Source organism: Erigeron canadensis, chromosome 8 (assembly GCF_010389155.1).
Source record: "Erigeron canadensis isolate Cc75 chromosome 8, C_canadensis_v1, whole genome shotgun sequence".
Taxonomy (NCBI): domain Eukaryota; kingdom Viridiplantae; phylum Streptophyta; class Magnoliopsida; order Asterales; family Asteraceae; genus Erigeron; species Erigeron canadensis.
Genome location: NC_057768.1, coordinates 40,264,066 through 40,284,013, shown reverse-complemented (window position 1 = coordinate 40,284,013; position 19,948 = coordinate 40,264,066). Strand labels below are relative to the sequence as shown.

The 19,948-nt window shown below is 35.6% G+C and overlaps 2 protein-coding genes across 3 annotated transcripts; one reads left to right on the top strand and one right to left on the bottom strand.

The window, feature by feature from the left end:
• The first annotated feature begins 357 nt into the window (after nt 1-357).
• LOC122609988 (serine/threonine-protein kinase PBL34-like) lies at nt 358-4,793 on the top strand. 2 transcript variants are annotated; one of them, XM_043782954.1, is made up of 6 exons: nt 358-984; nt 2,671-3,005; nt 3,099-3,234; nt 3,637-3,773; nt 3,855-3,978; nt 4,066-4,793. In XM_043782954.1, exons 1-6 carry the CDS (start codon nt 756-758, stop codon nt 4,587-4,589), a joined length of 1,485 nt encoding a protein of 494 aa, XP_043638889.1. In that variant the 5' UTR covers nt 358-755; the 3' UTR covers nt 4,590-4,793. The 2 variants fall into 2 exon arrangements, with proteins under 2 accessions (XP_043638889.1, XP_043638888.1); XM_043782953.1 differs by having other exon boundaries at nt 359-984; nt 2,668-3,005.
• Nucleotides 4,794-5,104: 311 nt separating this feature from the next.
• On the bottom strand, nt 5,105-19,246 carry LOC122579980 (mitochondrial outer membrane protein porin of 36 kDa-like). The gene is made up of 5 exons (XM_043752245.1): nt 19,090-19,246; nt 18,845-18,930; nt 6,070-6,156; nt 5,747-5,955; nt 5,105-5,668 (listed from the first exon to the last, which is right to left on the bottom strand). Exons 1-5 carry the CDS (start codon nt 19,136-19,138, stop codon nt 5,359-5,361), a joined length of 741 nt encoding a protein of 246 aa, XP_043608180.1. The 5' UTR covers nt 19,139-19,246; the 3' UTR covers nt 5,105-5,358.
• Between the last annotated feature and the right edge of the window lie 702 nt (nt 19,247-19,948).

Genomic DNA, 19,948 nt, shown 5'->3' with positions numbered 1-19,948 from the left:
TCATCACTGCCATCACCGCTATTGCACCGTCGCATTGCGCAAACTTATAATAACTAGAATATGAATAATATATTTTAGTTTATATATAAATTGAAATTAAAATTAAAAATTATTACTTTGGGAAAGATTGAACTGGTCCTTCTTTTGTGACTAGTGTAGACATAACTAGGTGTTTAGTGTGTGCTTTTTAACTGATGAAAAAATTTATCATCTAATACACCTTTCATTCTTTCACACTCTTTCTTTCTTTGATCTAAATCTCTTATTTACTGTTTTAAAAAAGACATTCAATTTCACAACCTTTTGTCATTTTTTGTTAAATTTCACAACTGGGTACACAGATTTTCATTAAGAATTTTATCTTGGTGGGGTGGGATTTTTTTCTTGTATGCAAGTCAAAAGTCCATATTTTTTTTTCTTTTTTAGCCATGTGAGTTGAGTGTGTCACCATCTGCCCATCTTTTCTTCAGATGGGATTTAATTATTACATATTGTGTTTGTTTAACGGTGCAAACTTTTGTTGAAATTTGGGGTTTTGATGTTACCCATTTCTTGTTAAGGTTTGAAGTTGTGAGCTTTAGATAAAATTTGGGGGTTTTGATGATACCCATTTCTTCTTTTTGATTAAAGGTGTGGACTTTAGTTGAAATTTGAGGGTTTTTGATGATACCCATTTCTTGTTTTTGATTAAAGGTGTAAACTTTACTAGAAATCTGGGGGTTTTGATGATACCCATTCGGTTTTAAACTAAAAAGATGAAATCTTGTGGTGAAAAAGAAGTGGAATCTTGGTATGTTGTGAAATCAAAAGGTAAGAAGAAGAAGAAGAATGATAAGCATAAAAGAAGTGATGAAACTTGTGTAGATGGTGAAAGTGAAGGGACTACTAGCAGTGGATGTTGGAACAGGTGGAATATTATTGGTAGCTGTGTTTCTTCAAGATCTAAAGTTGATAGCTCAATTAGTGGCATCAGTACTAACTGTGGTATATTCAGCTAATCCTTTACCTCATTTTTTCTTTTTATGTAAGAGCTAGGCTGTTTATAAGTTCTATTTGTTTCTTGCTGTATTAGTAGCATGTTTGGAACCTTTTTCATAGTGACCTTGTCGTTAGTCATCCAGATGTTCTCACAAGTTCAGAAAGGGCCAGGGTATGCCTTGGTTAGCCCAGGTAAATCTGAGTCAAAAGACTCCCCTCCCCGCGTAACTTGATCAGGGAAAACCACCTCCATTTACACCCCACCCCCTTTTTATTTGAACAACGATTTAGTTACAGTGATATCCAAGCGGCCGTATGCAGACCCCGATCACGTTCCCTCATTACGTTCCCTCATTATCACCCCCAAGAGAAACCCTTACCACTCTGAAGGGGAGGCCTCTTAAAGAGACTTAAACCCAATACCTCTCCAAGAGGAAACCCTTCCCCCAGACTACAACATATGGGTGGCCAATCCTTCTGAAGGGACCCAACATGATTTGGTTTGAAGTTATGCTTGTGATTGGTTTAATGTTGATTAAGTGATATGTATGAACCATATCAAAAGAATGTTGTTTAAAGGTTCATTGACTCTATCAAAAATTCTTGAATTTGGTTTTGGTTAAACTCAAGTTTGTGATCAAGTTTAGGTTCATTTTGGGTAATATGATAACTGCTATAATGATACTAAGTTAAGTGATTGATGGATTCTTGTGTAACTCGTATTATTTGGGGATTTCTATCGAAACATTCTATTTCTTACTGGTCAATGAGTGAACTACTAAAACTTTTAATGAATATCGAAACCTATTTAGATGAAATTGACCACGATATTACATTTTGTAATGAGTGCCAGACATGGAGATTGATGCTCTGAAATTCGTGGGGAAACTGATATCAGTTTTGTATTTGAGAAGGTTTAGGTTTGAATTCAAGTATCAACTGTTGTTCTTTGTTTTTGAGCAAAGGTAGCATGATATATGAAAAATATACTCTAGTCTGCAGTTTGTAATATGTGGTAGATGCATTTCTTCATTGTTGAACTGGTTATGCAAGCACATGATTCCTCTCATAACCAGTGCATTTAAATATTCCTGTGGTTATATATTTGTGAGATGTTTCATGTTTGGGTTTATGTTTAGAAAGTGTTTGTATGGAACTATGGATAATGAATGATCAAATTTAGATAATCAGTTTTGAAGAAACGTGCTTAATAAAAGATAGTGTTTGGATGTGTTATCCCTATAATGATAATAATATAACAATCAGGTGTTTGAGCTTGTAACGATTTATAAGTATCTAAAAGTTCGGTCTGTAAAATTACCAAAATGACATTATTTTTGAAAAGGATTGATGCTTTGTAAAGGGAACAGAAGTCTCTATAATTAGGTTTATAGAAAGGGTAAAAAAGCAGCTCTCTTTTGCTTTTAGATAATGATTTTTTCTTGCAGCCACTATGAAACTGATTATCAAGGCTTTTTGTTGCAATAATCAGATAACAGATTCCATAACGAAAATCCAAACTCCCCCTTGATATCTTATGATATGGGAGAATGCTACAAAATTTATTGTTACTATGTTTGACTTTCGCTGTTCTAAAAAAACTATGTATATATGTTTGACTTTCACATGTAAGATTGCCAAATTCAGAATTATTTACATCTTCATTTACTGTTTATCTGTATTTTGCAGCAGAAAGTAAATCGATAAATGATACAAGTAAAGATGAGCCAGTTGTTCCAATAATCTCATCAACTACCACAAGCACAGGGGAAAGCAATTCATCCACCCAGAAACTAGAAGAAGAACTCAAAATTGCTTCCCGTCTTCGAAAATTTGCATTCAATGATCTTAAAATGGCAACACGAAACTTTAGACCTGAAAGCCTTCTTGGTGAAGGGGGATTTGGGTGTGTATTCAAAGGATGGATTGAGGAGAATGGAACTGCGCCTGTGAAACCAGGCACGGGACTTACTGTTGCTGTTAAAACTCTCAATCATGACGGGCTTCAAGGCCATAAGGAGTGGCTGGTTGGACTCTACTTATTCATTTCTTTTAATTGATTATTATCATTTGGGCTATCATGTAACTTAGTTTTATAATATATGTGATATTATTGGCAGGCAGAAGTAAATTATCTAGGTGATCTCATTCATCCAAATTTGGTTAAATTGATTGGTTACTGCATTGAAGATGATCAACGTCTGCTAGCATATGAGTTCATGCCTCGAGGGAGCTTGGAGAATCACTTATTTAGAAGTAAGTTGGTTGCTTTAAGTGATGTCAATTGATGCAAAAAGGGTAAAATAATGGATATATGTATGATACATACTGGATCTTCTATGAATATTGCAATGTTTGACACTACACATAATTTAGTGAAAATGTCAGAATATTCTTTTTAGTTGATAGATATGGAACTAATGATTCCAAATTAAGATAGTATAAGTATTCGGGAACTTACCTTTGTGTGTATTTATGTTGATTTAATGATGTCTACTGATATAAGATACGCGGTTTGAACACGGAGACTCTGGATCAACTCAAATCTACATATCAAGTCTTAGACTTATCTAACGGATAAGCATATGTTATCATTGCAACATACTTTTATTAGTAAATTTTGTTGTGGTGATCTTAAATTTGTGCCTAATTTTGTAGGGTCTTTACCTCTTCCATGGTCCATCAGAATGAAAATTGCATTTGGAGCTGCGAAGGGTCTTGCTTTTCTTCATGAAGAAGCATTAAAACCTGTGATATATCGTGATTTCAAAACCTCCAACATTTTGTTAGATGCAGTATGTATAACTCGACTCATCAAACTTTTGAGTTTTTTTAATTTTAATAGCTTTTATTAATGATTCACTTTTTTTTTCCAGGAATATAATGCGAAGCTTTCTGATTTTGGTCTTGCTAAAGATGCCCCAGAAGGTGATAAAACTCATGTATCTACACGAGTCATGGGAACTTATGGTTATGCAGCTCCAGAATATGTAATGACAGGTTTGACTATATAATCTTCAACTTTTTGTGTACTTATTATGTTTCTTTTCTTGTAATGTTTTGCCATTTTTGGTTCTTTTCATGTAGGACATCTTACTGCAAAGAGTGATGTATATAGTTTTGGTGTCGTTTTGCTTGAAATGTTGACCGGAAGGAGGTCAATGGACAAAAATCGTCCAAACGGTGAACACAATCTAGTTGAATGGGCTCGGCCCCATTTAGGAGAGAGGAGGAGGTTCTATAAGCTGATAGACCCACGGCTTGAGGGTCATTTCTCTATAAAGGGAGCTCAGAAAGCTGCTCACCTAGCAGCCCGTTGCTTAAGTCGCGACCCTAAAGTCAGACCTTTAATGAGTGAAGTTGTCGAATCTTTAAAGCCTCTGCCAGCTTTAAAGGACATGGCAAGCTCATCGTATTACTTCCAGACCATCCAAGCTGAACGGGTTGGGTCGAGCCCAAATGGACGAAACGGTTCTCGAAATCAAAATGGGTTGCTTTCAAGAAATGGGTCACATCATCCAAGAAGCCTCTCGATTTCAAGTAGCACTCGGGCATCTCCTTTTCACCAGCAACTGACTCAAAACTCACCAAAGCCAATTGAGAAGCAATAGAGAACGGGATGTTTGGCAAGGTTGCGGTTTTTCCTAGTATTATTGTTAATTTTTCTTCTAAATTTATTTCTAATTGTCTAAAGCAGTATAAGAAACAGAAACAGATGTGGAGTTTATGTTGTTGTGATGAATTTAGAATGATCATGGCAGTGTAATTTATGAGGAGCTGTGAAGTTATTTAAAAAGAATTTTCTGCTACAAAAATGAGTCCTTTTGCTAGAAATTCTATGTTTAAATGTTTTTTTTTTCCTTTTCTTTTTGCTTCTTTTGTCTAGTGGTGCATACATGGGTAATGAGATGACATGAATCCTTTTTTAGTAATTTACGTAGAAGCCTGTAAATCTGGAATTATACCAGAATAACAAAGGGTTACATTTAAAATATTCTTTTCGGGCCATTCCTGTATCTTATTATAGGCACCCAAATATTATTTCTTACAAACCGATGATGTTTCTTCTTGCATATGGTTTCTGTTGTTCATAATCATGCACGTCCCGTTATAAGATTGAGAGAGGAATAGAATTATTAGTACTGAATTCAATAAATGTTTGCTTAAACAGCAACTGATCCACTGTTAGCAACGAAAACCAAATCAATGGACAAATTTTACAAGACAACAAATGGCAGCCGAGTCCTCAAGGGTGGCAGTTGACCACAAAATCTCCAGAGTAGATGCAAAGTGCAACATTATCTATGGGGAAAATCAACATCAAATTGACATTGTTCTCTTGTCGCAAATCTGTACTTGTTTGAACGTGTTTTTTTCTGTTCAAGGCTGTACTCGTTGAAAAGACAGTCCAAACTTTGGAATCTTGGTAATAGCTCTAGTGTCCACTTCAACTGATATGATATACACAGACTTTGGGCGCCATTGATATTGCAGGAGAGCACTAACTTTGCCAGCATTGTTGACCCGCGCCTTTACCATGGTCAATGGATCTAGTGAATGTTGTGTCCCTATTGTCAGAGAGTTATTGTTGCTCGAGAACCTATGCTTGAATTCTGCCCCAACTGCTGTATTGGTAAGCAGGTTCACTGTGTGGTAGCAGGTAGCTGTAAGGGTGTCCGCCTTATCATTCCTGTACCAATCAGACACATTTTGTCAACTATCATGATACCTGAAAAGAATGATATGTGGTAATTTGTGAAATACATACAGAGTCAAGGAGGCATTGAAGTCAAAATTTGAGAAGCTTAGGGCCACATTATAATTGTTGCTAGTCCCAGAAGCAGTGTCAAAAGAAACATCAGTCCCAACTGCTACTGTGTTGTTTCCAGTCACCCCAGAGAAGTTAACTATAGGCTTAGCAGTCAAACCGATGCTGGTGCTGATTGCTGCATACTTGTGCGAATACTGAAGTTCAACCTGTAAGCAAACTTGCGTAAGGGTTTGATGCTTCTTAAATGTAGCTCCCAAAACATTATTAGTGAGAATACAGGCCCATGACCAAATACAATCATGAAGAGATTTAATAGATACCATACCAGATCTCTTATCAGGAACAACACAGCTGAAGATGGTCTTCAGTCCAGGTGCAAGCTCCTTGGATTTGAAAGACAGGAATAGCTACATGATTGCAAATTGTCAGCCATGTCATAAAAGCTATAGAAGTTTAAAAGTAATACCTCCAAAGTATGACCAAGGACCATATTGATGATATTATTATGACCAATACAGTTTACGTCACACTTACGAAACACGAAAAACTGGTGAAAGTGTCCTAACCGAATATAAAAGTGACTGAAAAAGCTATGTGACTTGTTATAAAATCAGAGCTCAAACTCTCTTAACGCATGAATATGTGATCGCACAAACGCACAGCAATAGCAACTCATAAATAAAACAGACAAGAAAAGGAAAGAGCCCACGTGGTTTTAGGTGGTCAGGTCAATCAGTTTAATAGGCTTAATCCATGGCAATACTAGAGATTTCTCAATTATTTTTAAAAAAATGAGGGTTTCCGGTTACATGGAAGATATATTTTATATTGACTGGACTAGGTTAACATTTAGACTCTGGCTCCATGGTGAAGCTTGGACGAATGTGCTCAAAATAAGTTCTCAAATACACCAAAAAGCATCTGATGTCATTACACTAGTGTGGCGTCATGTGATCAGCCATTAGAAAGCCAGTGAAGCTACACAATAACACAAAGTTCCAAATCTTCTGTGTCACTGCCTTGGTAAGCATATCTACAAAATTCTTCCTCTCAAGGATCTTCACTAATGATAACACACCATTACCTATTACTTGTGAAGTTTTCGAAACACATGATTCTATCCTGGTGATTTACCCTTTAATTGTCAAAAGTAGAGAACAGCATCCACATGTTCCTAGTCTACCTCAAAACAGTTCAACCATGTCGGAGTAATACTCCCTTCTAAAACATAATGCTACTCTCAAAATAACACTCTTTCTCAAAACATTAATACATTATGCTGCTTTTGAAGTGCATTTAGAGTAGTGTACCAACCACTTGACTGTTTTCCAATGCTCTCTTTTTGAATCTACTAGAATGTGCTTAAAACTCTGATTACATAAGCAATATCATAAGAGTACTGAGTACATTGAACTATTGAAGTACCAAACTATGGATGCATATGGAGCTTTAGATGTCTCCTCGTCCTTGCTCTTTGCAGTGATTGCTTTTTCGTAAGGTTAAAAGTGGTTTTCTAAAAAAACACTTCTCCTAAAGACTAAAGTACTAAACTTCTCCGTCACCTTCTAAACATATTTTCTCCTAGTTAAACTTTCAAGTACCTTCTGCTTTGTCTTTACAGTCCAATTCTTTCTTTCAGAATTGTGTGGATAACTGTAGCTCTACCACTCACTATGTTGATATGTCTCGTCACTCGTGTTTCATCTCTGATAAGCATGTTATCAACATACAACAACCTACATCTATACTATATGAAGCATTAATCCCCTACTCTAATTTTAAGATTCAAACCAGTAAACTTTACCACCTCCCCCTCTCTCCCCCTCTCCTATACCACTGCCACTAGTCACAACAGGAAGCCATCAGACAATCGAAAAAACCAGCCAAAGAATACTCATAGCTGTCACATTGCATGATCCATGACACATCTTTTGTGCCTACTTCTCTTTATAATGTTATGAAGCCTTTAATTCACTTGTCTAGGTGCTTCCTTTAACCCATAAAGACTCGCATCTAACTTGTAAACTGAGTTTCATCTCCCAGCAATTTAAAAACCCACTTGTGCCATGTAGATGTCTTTCTTAGTGTCACAATGTATAGATGTCTTATTAAGATCTAGCTATTCTAGATTTGATTCCTTTACATTTATACTAACAAACTTGATAGTAGCCATCTTCACAATTCGAAAAAGATCTCACTGTAATTGGCTATACTTTTAAATTGAAAAATGTTGACTGCCAATTGTGCATCACTGCATTGTACCTCTTGCTACCATCATATTCATTTTTGACCACGAACACTCGGATGTTATGCAACGGCTTCTTTCCTGATGGTAACATGATGAGACACCACATTCCACTTTCTTCAGATGAGTTCATCTTTTCTTTCATTGCATGCTCTCACTGTACAGTATTTTTCAGTATTACATTGATGCAGAATTTTAGGAGATCAAGAACGAATTATCCAACTGAATGAATTGTATTCAATATTGTTGAAGTATTTAAGGAACTTCAACGACTCGAAACGGTTACAACGACTTCAACAGAATTATGAAATATTACACAAGTGACCCCTCGACTTCTAATTTGGACAATACTAGCTAAACTTACTATTTATTAACTAAATCTATTTATTTTTTTTATTAATTCCTAAAATGAGTGTATCATTTACCCCTCCCTTAAAATTCTTTTTGCCCTCAACAAGGAAAGTCTGGGAAACGAGCCATCATTTCTTCTGCAAATTCCCATGAAGCATCACTGATTGGTAGTCCTTCCCAATGAATCAAAAACTTCACAACTGCTTTAGTACCCCTTTCTTCCATCTTCCTGTCAATGATTGCTCTTGGTTTGAGAGTCCACTTCTTTGCCTGAGGGAGAGGAATCACTGGTAGATTGGTTCCATGAGCTTAAATGTATGATGCATCTATGCTTCAGGAGAAAGTGCAAGCTTGTAAGCAACTTTGCCAATCCTCTGCAAAACTTCAAATGGCCCAAAATGTTTGGGTGAAAGTTTCCTGTTATGATGCTTTTTCAAAGAGTTTTGAGCAAAAGGGTGTAATTTTACCAACACCTTATCTCCCACACTGAATTTTCTGTCACATCTATGCTTATCTGCCATTTGCTTCATGCGATTCCTGTTAGCCTGCAGATTCATTTTGAGATGTTGAATCATTTGTTCCCTGTCTTTGTGCAGCTCCTCAACTGCAGCAATTGCAGTGTCTCCAGGAATGTAAGGTATATGAAGTGGTGGTTTAATGCCAAACAAAGCTTCATGTGGTGACATTTTTATTGAAGAGTGCCATGTAGAATTATACCACCATTGTGCCAATGGTAGCCACTGCAGCCATTTGAGGGGATCTTCCATACACATGCTTCTCAAATATGCTTCTAAACACCTGTTCAAGACCTCTGTTTGGCCATCAGACTGAGGATGATATGCAGAAGACATTGATAATGTGATTCCTTGCAGCCTCATAAACTCTTGCCAGAATTTACTCATGAATATTGGATCTCTGTCTGAGACAATATTAATGGGATTTCCATGTAACTTGAAGATATTGTCCATAAAAACTCTGGCCACTGTTGCAGCAGTGTAAGGATGTTGCAGAGGTATGAAATGGCCATACTTGGTTAGTCTGTCAATGACCACCAAAATTGTATCTTTACCATTAATCTTGGGAAATCCAGATATGAAATCCAAGGAGATATCAGTGAATATTGATCTTGGAACGGGTAGAGGCTGCATTAACCCTGAAGAAGAAGTGTATTCATATTTTGCTCTCTGACACTCTGAACATTCCTTAACAAAACTTTGCACATCCTTATTACACCCCTTCCAATAAAATAAATCTTTAATCCTCTTCAATGTGGGTACTACACCTGAATGACCTCCAACTGCACTTGAATGGTTTAACTGAATAATTTCTTTCCTCAAACTCAAATCTCTTGGTATGAAAATTCTATTTTTTCTCCTCAAAATTAATCCATCCCATGATTTATTCTTGACAGTTAGTCCTTGTTCAATTTTCTGAATAATAACCTGTGATTCTAGATCATTCTTCCATGAATTCTGCAATTTTTCCCATAACAAGCCATCCACTGAACTTATTCTCATTGTCAACAATGTAGTACTTTGAATTCTTGAAAGTGCATCAGCAGCTACATTCTCTGATCCTTTCTTATATGATATCTCGTAATCATATCCCAACAATTTGGAAAGCCACTTTTGTTGCAATGGAGTGATAATCTTCTGTTCTAGCAAGTACTTGAGACTTTGATGATTAGTTTTGATGATGAAATGGCCTGCAGATAAGTAGTGATGCCATTGCTTGACTGCCAAAATAATTGCAAGTAATTCTTTTTCATATACTGAAAGGGCTTGTTGTCTTGCAGATAATGCCTTGCTAATAAAAGCAATTGGATGACCTTCTTGCATCAACACTGCTCCTAACCCTTTTGATGATGCATCTGTTTCCACTACAAAAGCCTTTGAAAAATCTGGTAAACTGAGCACAGGACGATGAGTTAAAGCTTCTTTCATCTCTTCAAAAGCTTTTTGAGTTGTGGCAGACCATTGGAACCCATCTTTCTTCAATAATTCTGTCAATGGTTTTGCTTTAATACCATAATTTCTGATGAACCTTCTGTAATAGCCTGTAAGCCCTAAAAAACCTCTTAATTGCTTAACAGTGGTGGGACTTGGCCAATCTTTTATAGCAACTAACTTTGCTGGGTCGGTAGAAACTCCATCTGCAGAAATTACATGGCCTAAATACTCCACTTTTGACCCTGCAAATGAACATTTTGACTTCTTTGCCTTAAGAGAACTTTGCCTCATTAATTCCAACACTCTTTCTAAGTCTTTGAGATGCTGCTGCAGATCATGACTGTACACCAATATATCATCAAAAAAATACTAAAGTGCATTTCCTCATTACCTCCTGAAATGTCAGATTCATCAAAGCTTGGAAGGTTGCAGGGGCATTGGTTAGCCCAAATGGTAACACCAAAAATTCAAAGTGACCCTGATGTGTTTTGAATGTTGTTTTGTGCACATCCTCTTCAAACATTCTGATTTGATGATATCCAGACCTCAGATCCAATTTGGAAAAATAATTTGCCCCATTTAGTTCATCTAATAATTCCTCTATCAAGGGTATTGGATAAACATCCTTCACAGTATTCTCATTTAGCTTCCTGTAGTCAATGCACATTCTCCAGGAACCATCTTTTTTCTTGACTAGTACCACTGGAGCAGCAAAACAACTGGTACTATGCCTAATTACTCCTGAATCAAGCAATTCTTGAGTCATTTTTTCTATCCATCTTTTTGAGCTCTTGGATACCTATAAGGCTTTAAGTTGAGGTTTAACTTGTCATCCTTCAATATTATTTTGTGATCACAGTCTCTTGATGGTGGTAACCCTGTAGGAATAGCAAAGACATCTGCATATCTTTCCAATAAGGTTTGCAGTTCATCATCATTTGTGAATTCAGTGAGTGTAGGTTTGTGGGTTTGGTTGTCACTGGTTGTGTTACTCAATGTACACAATTGAGCTTGAACCACATTCTGAGGGTATTGCAACAAAGATGACATTTTCTCCATAGAACATAGGTGAACTCAATGTTGAGCCACCCCTTTCAACTGAAAATCTTGACCACCAACACTAAATTTCATAGTAAGGTGCTTAAAATTCCATATAATGTCATTAAGTGTTTCTAACCACTGCACTCCCAAAACAATGTCATAGTTGTTAAGTTCAATGACCAACATGTCAGCAGTGTACCAATTCCCTTGCATACCCCACTTAAAATCCTTACACAACTTCACACAATCCATTTTATTTCCATTGGCTACAGTGACACTTATATTGGCGATTTCTAATAAAATACACTTCAATTTATCTGCCACTCTGTCACTCATGAAGTTATGAGTGGATCCCCCATCCACCAAAATGTGCAGATTCCTGGTTCCAATTGTGCCTACAATTTGCATTGTAGAATATGATGGTATGCCCATTATGGCATTCAAAGATATTTGTGGTTCCTCCTGCACAACAACACTTGATAGACTAATATCTTCTATTTCTTCTTCATTTTCCTCCTCAACTTCTACCAGAAATAACTGTCTTTTGCCCTTACACACCTTATTATGGCCTTGAACAAGTTTCTCATTACACCAAAAACATTCCCCTTTTGCTCTTTTATCCTCAAAAAATTTATTATTCACCTTCTTTGGTACAATAGCAGTAGGTGGAACTGAGTTAACTGGTGTGGCTAATAGAGGAGGTTTCCTGAAATTACCAACACTAGAAAACTTAGGAGTGGAAGTAATATTCCTACTACTAGAAGCATAGTTCCCTGTATGTGATTTCCCTAACATCTTATTGGCTTGATCTTGTATTTTAGCCAAAGAATATGCATCTCTTAGTGTTTTAGGCTTAAACATTTTCAAGTAACATTTAATTTCAGGTTTAAGTCCCTCCACAAAGATACTAACAGCATACTCTTCACAAAGTGTTACCTTATTTAGAAGCCTGTCAAACTGATCACAATACGCATCCAACTCTCCATCTTGAACTAAAGCCTTTAAAGCTCCCATTGCGTCTTCCATGTGAGTTGTACTGAATCTAGCCATTGCTGATCTTGAGTACTCATCCCACTTTATCTCTTCCATAGCCTTCTCACTGGATTTCATATAACCTTGGTGCCAAGATAATGCCCTACCAGTCATATGTATAGCAGCATAACGGATTTTTGAAGTTTAAGGTGTAGCATCAATATTGAAGAAATGCTCACACTTATAAATCCAATCTTCAACTTCATCACCCTCAAATTTAGGAAAATCAATTTTTGTGAAACGGTTATTACTGATGTGATTTCCATCGGCTATGGTGATTAATTGGCCGGAATTCTGCATCGCCGCCATAGATTTCTGTAAATTCTCAATCGCCGCCTTCATTGCGATGATTTGATCTTGAGAAAGATTTAATTCCTTTGTTAACCTTTCAATTTCGGAGGTTTCTCGTGTTTGAACCATTTTAATTGATAGAAGAAGACGAAATTTTATTAAGAGAAGAGAATTTTGCCGGTTTTTATGAGAAGAGTCGCCGGAGAAGATGACTTCTACCGGAGTTTTGGTCGGAATCCGAACTTCCACCAGAAACGGTTTTGGCTCTGATACCAAATGATGCAGAATTTTAGGAGATCAAGAACGAATTATCCAACTGAATGAATTGTATTCAATATTGTTTGAAGTATTTAAGGAACTTCAACGACTCGAAACGGTTACAACGACTTCAACAGAATTATGAAATATTACACAAGTGACCCCTCGACTTCTAATTTGGACAATACTAGCTAAGCTTACTATTTATTAACTAAATCTATTTATTTTTCTTATTAATTCCTAAAATGAGTGTATCATACATCTTCTAGATAACCTTCATGATTTCCAGGCCATCAAATAGTTTTTTGTTAGAATACCTTTGTAAAGGTCTAGATTCAATACTCTTTGGTGTCACCATGTAAAAATGTTTTATTCACATCTTCTTGTTATAGATGAGTCCTCTGCAGCCAACAACAATACCCCGAGACCAATTAGATAGTAGTCTTCAAAATTAGAACAAAATCTCATTGTAATTGTATCCCTAGCTTCATAACCTTTGAAAACTAAGTGTGCGTTGTACCTCGTGCCACTATCATGTTCATCTTTAGCCATGAACACCCACATGTTATGCAAGGATTTCTTTCCCAATGGTAACATAAAGAAAGTCCCAGGACCTTGTCTTTCATTGCATTCACTAATTGTACAAAATATTTTGCTGTTTCAACTTCTAAATGAGACTTATGCTCACAACCTCCAACAAAATCAAATAGCATGTGCTTAGGGTATCTTTATGATTTTTCGTATCCTTTAATAGTGCCCCTCGTTTGTGGTTACAGAGTGCCTAAGACCAACTCTCTGATCAAACTGCTACCCAAACTCCCACCATTACTTGAGATCTACAGCTTACGAATCCCTCCTGATTTCTAAACCCAACTCGCGACTCATGCACAGGGCAAAAGTACTTCCGAGTCACTTAACGAGTGGGTACATTTTTTGGTGCCTTTTGACTTGACTCGTACGAGTCAAACAACTATGCTTAGTTGTTCCCGAACTCCCTATAATGCCTACAAATACAATATGGTCTTTAACATATTGTATTTTTGTAGCTTTGAAACTGCTGCTGACTTTTCTTTTCAGCATGGATTTTCATCAATGATATAGCTAATCCGTCTCATTTTTTGTGTCCACATTTTCAATTTGTTTGTTCACCTTCTATGTCCACTTTCAAAATATCCACTCATAACCTACTCATTACACACAACAAAAGTTGCGAATTCAAGGCAATTACATGCAATTATTTTTAAGGGTAGAATAGTCATTTAGTTAACTCAAAAGGCAATCATCATACTTACCTTAAACTTTGTGATAACTAAACAAGGACACTTATAATGGGACGGAGGGAGGAAATGCTTTGTTCATCCTCATATTTCATCCTAACACAAATGAGTACGCATTTCCTACCTTTTCCAGTATGCTTATCCAAGTAAGCATATCTCCAACTATCACAGAAAATGCCCATTCGAATACTCAAAAGTGTGAAATATTTTACCTTTATGCTTTCCTAGCATGGTTGAAGAACTCATGACTCGACTTCGCCCCCCCCCCCCCCCTACACACACACACACACATGACTAGGGGTACCTGAATTGAGATTTTTATATATGAACATAATAATTTTTTATATTATATGCGATAGAAAATTAGAAATACATTGGAAACTTCTAACATAGGGACTTCAAGTGTAATTGAGAGGGAGATGATATAAGAAAAGGGTTGCTGGGCTATTAATAGAACTTGTGGGACAAACGGTGAACATGATGGAGTATATAAAGAAGAGAAAATTACGTCAGTAGCCAAGTTGCGATGTATCAAAATAGCCAACTTTTTCGAATTATCACAAAATAGCCAACAAAATTGCAACAAAAAATGAAGATCGCTTTAAAATACCCAAAATCGCAACAAAAAAACCCAAATTCGCAACAAAAAATTCCAAATTCCCAACAACAAATGGAAATCGTAATAAGAAATGGAAATCGCAACAAAAAATGGAAATCACAACAAAAAATGCCAGATTTGTTTTTTCAATTTTGTTTTTAAAAAGATAAGATTTCTTGCGATTTTATCCATAAAAGGATAAGATTTCTTGCGATTTTATCCATAAAAAGAGAAGATTTCTTGCAAGATTTTCCGAACATGCAAGTACAAAAAGTAACCAATATAACATCTTCATTGTATATATTCTAATAACATAATTAGCAGATATATTCCAAATTTCTCCCCCCAATTTCTCTTCTAATTTCAAAATCAAAACCACAATAATCTCCTTTCAGGACTGTAAATTTAGGGGATTTTTAGATGCAAATGTTGTGTGATAAACTAGTAAGCAAACATTGTTATCGAAATTCTGAATGTTTGTTTCCATGGACTTTGTAATAAACTAGTAATTGCGATTTAAAACTTGTTGCGATTTTTTGTTGCCATTTCTACCAACAAAATCATTTATTTCTAAAAAGCAAAAAAAATAAAAAATAAAAAAAAAAAATCTGGCATTTTTTGTTGCGATTTCCATATTTTGTTGCGATTTCCATTTGTTGTTCCGATTTGGCATTTTTGTTGCGATTTTGAGTTTTTTGTTGTGGTTTTCATTTGTTGGCTATTTTGTGATGATCCAAAAAAACTTGGCTATTTTGGTACAATCACACGAAATTTGGAGACTGACGTAATTTTCTCTATAAAGAATGAGATGGGAACCCTAATAGAGATTCATGTGACTTCATATCATCCTCTTCTAATCAACAAAGAGCTTAATGACCTAAAAAAGTGCCTCGTATGTATGTCCTTCCAAAGAATCATATGCCCGGTCTCTTCAGACATAAGCTTATTAGTTCATATTGAGCTAGTAATTGTTGTAACATTGCAAAACCATATTTTGACATAGCTTTTGAACTTGATCATCGAATTTAATATCAAGAGAGACTATGTCTCATATTGAATTAGAATGAATTCATTGACGACTAATTAGGAGTGTGGAAGTTCTTATAGTCGACGACTTGAGGAGAAGGGGTAGACCAAAACCTAGGTTACAGGATAAACTATTGTTTAACCTAAAGAGGCTTAATCTGACCGAGGACATGGCTTGTGACAGAAACACTTGGAAAGGAATTAGAATAGATCAGCATTGTGTGTAACGATAACCTTTCGAGGAATAGCTGCATATGCACTTCTTGCGAACAATATTGTAATAGTTAATGCAAGGACTAGGTGCTTCGTACATGTTAGACAACAACTTAATCAAACTATGAGTAGTTTGTTGGTTTTCTTGCCAACAATACTGTAAATCTGTAATACGCATTACTCTTACCACACCCAATGCGTGTTCATTCAACAAATCATGTTCAACTTAAATTATGTTATTTGGCTTGGACCTTGACGACATATGAAGTTTCTTCTCGTACAAGAAATCCCCATATCTTTTAAAAGTATAAATTCATGGCCATCAAATTGTTGATCATTACTTTCCAATAATCTACCATTCCTTGCACTCTAAAATTTCGAAACTCTGATACCCGTTAAGAAACTTGCGCCCATTGTCGTGGTACCTATAGATATCGATTACTCGAACATACACCAACAATGACAACGAACACAAAAAAAGCACACATAAGATTTTACATGGCTTAGCTTATGAGTGTGATCAACTAATTCATATACGCATTTATAAAGATTTCCAACCAATTATACAGTTAAAGCTTACAAGGACATACGAGACTAATCTATAAAGGTTAGATTAGCTTAGAAAACTCATATAGTCAAGCCCATAGTAATATTTTTTTTTCTCCAAAGATGTGATCCTCTAAGGCTCGGGGGTCCCCCTAAACCCACCCGCCGACTATGTGAGATTAAAAACCCTTCAGATGATCTCCTACGCCTTTGCCACTCGCTTTGTTGCAGTAGCTAGACCATTTAGGCAACATTCAAACCATATTCACATGGATCACTGGAGCAACTATGTTTTCTACATCGTTTGGGATCATGATTTGTATGGGAAAATTAATGTTCCAAACCGACTCTCTAAATCATTCAGATGTCTTAAGTTTTGCCATTTTGCACCATAAAATCATGTTCCAAAGTTGTTTGGTTCGGTAAGTTTATAAAAAAAACAATGATTCGTTTGTATAATCAAAGAAAACGTGATTCAACTAAAACAATTAATTGTTTGCAAGTGAAATTTGACAATCTACTTTTCAACAGCAACAGTTTAATCTAACCATGGAATGATTGTAGAGTTATACATTGTGGAAGTTTGTTTGTGACTTGTGAATGTATAAAAATTTGAGAAACTAATATTATTACTTATAGGGTACATCGTACCAAAGTGTATGTTACTTCATAGCAAAGTGATCCAGAATGAGCCTACCCCCCTCCTGAAATTTAGAGAGATAATCTCATACCGCGATCCTATACTGGAGGGCTCCTAGATTACTAGTTTCATGTGACTATGAATCGTTTTCAAAAACGTAACACTACTTACCTTTGATTTTGCATCCACTTTGACATCATGTTTTTGTGAATCGGAAATCTGCGGAAAATAACTCACCGTTCATAGCTCCTATATTACCTTTGATGTAATGGCCTCTTAATAAGGTAATGGCCTGAAATATTCATGACATTAGAACTTCCATATATCATAAATGATTTGGTAGTAATGAACATCACCAAGAAATCTCAATTATGCTATAACTCACTTACTATTACTTTTTAAGGCAGATTGCCATAACAAAGAGTAAAATAATTTTCCTTGGTAGCAATTAAGACATAGATGCTCACAAAATTGATCACTTTCAACCGTGACCTCCATAAATACGTATCATTCATTGCATTAAAGCAGCTTGCAGTCTGTCTAAATTATTTATATTTCAACACAAGGTTTGAAATAAAACGTTCGTGCTTAAAATGCATGCTCACAAAAATGATTACTCGCAAAAGATTTGTACACATTTAATCATCTCAATAATAAAACAAAACACACCAAAATTTGGTTCCATATCACAGTTTAACCTCATCAAAACCTATAACTACATACAACCTATGATAAGAATATTCGAGGGGTTTTATAACCAAGCGGTTTACAATGGGTGCTTGGCAATGTCTTTTGAAGCAGGAAACAGTATTTAAAATAGTGTACCCCTACCTAGATTAAGATTAATACGATCATTCTTACAAATATACAAGAGAAAAACTAGGTGGTGTCTGTTTTGAGTTAACTTGACTTAACGCAAAAATGTCTTAATGTAGTAAGTAAAAATGGTTTATTTCAGACTTAATATGCAACAAAGAATGATTTAACTCAAAAAGTCATAGATATGCTGCTTTATCCATCACATCGCTGAGTTTCAATATTTTTCTTTTACAAATTGTCCATTCAGTACAACAAACAAACAAGAGCACTATTTAATTTAATTTATACAGAGTATATCTATACTAGACACACACTTTTCCTATAGAACACTTAATGAGTAAAAAACAAATGCAATATGAACACAAGGCTATGTCGTTTGAAAAAAAAAAAGTTCAATGATTAAGTCGTTGGAGAACACATTTGATACAAGTAGTCAAAAATTGAACTGCTCGGCGTGACGGCATCCCATTTATAAATCAAGAGAACCTTAAAAGCAAACTAATATAATAAAAGATACAAATATTAGGAAGCAGGCAGTTGGCTTATTTCCACTACATTCATTTTGCTAATTATCCCCAAACATTACATTACAGTTGGAACAATAATGTAAAAAAGATGAAACCTATATCTATATATATAGCAGCGAAAACACTTGTATGTATGAGCGAAATACAGTCGACCAAACTCTGAGCTACCATACGCAATCAAATAGACAAAGAGGATCAAAAACCTCAGGTACCTAACCTATGTTCATACGCATATTTAGATTGAAAAATATATACACATAGATTATATATGCATATACTTACAGAGAGAGGCAACGCAATTTCATAACGTCGATTGGCGCCGGTGTGAGAAATGCGAGAGAAATTCGAGTAATACTTGTACAGAAGATCTGTAATCAGCGATGATTCTATCATCAATTGATATAAATATAAATATATACATATATAAATATAAAATGATAACATCGATAACTGCAATAAAAACAAAATTACACACAATCGGAGTCGTATTAGAGATAATCAAATTGAAGAAGTGGTAGTAGTAGTACCCGTGGCTTCTTTGCTGAGATTGTGATAGTGACGTGGACCGTTCATCATTTTTGCTATTCTTCAGAGAACTGCGTGTGTGTGTGTGAGAGTGAGAGAGAGAGACGATGATGAAATTGGATTCCGAGGGAAGGTGGATTATTTGAATTGAAATGAGGGGGAAAGAGTTGTTTCTTGTCATATATGTACGGCTTCCAAATTCGGGATCTTATTGAATTGAATCAAGGTTACACATTATATATATAGGTTTTAAGTAAAATAAAACAAGTACTAAAGTAAAACAAATAAAATAATAAGTTTTTTGTTTAATGAAAATCACCGTGCATCATGAAAATCATTATGCATCAATTGCTTCGTGAATCTTCGTGCATCAATCTAACCACGATCTAATGGTCAAGATCTTGTCTTATTTGTTTTACTTTAATACTTGTTTTACAATACCCAACCCCTATATATATACTAAAAGCAAGTTTGCTTTGTGAGACAAATGTACTATAGCTAAAAGTATAAGCTATAAAGCTACAGATACAACTATATAATGCATAGATAAAACAAAAACTAATGTCTGTTTGTGAGAGCAATTCACTGTAGCTAATAGTGCACCTTTAATTGCAAGATGTACAACTCTTATGCCATGGACTCTATATAACTAATACTAATATTTTAAGCCAAAAGGTACGACAAAAAAATAAAAAACAGTATTTCTGCTTCTTATGCATTACAAATTCCTAAACAGCAGGTACAACTCTTAAATGCATCACACCCTATACAACATATATACAATAATACATATATATACACCAACCCTTACAATGACCGTCGCCGGAAAAAACTACGGCTGCAACAGCCACGGGAATGAGA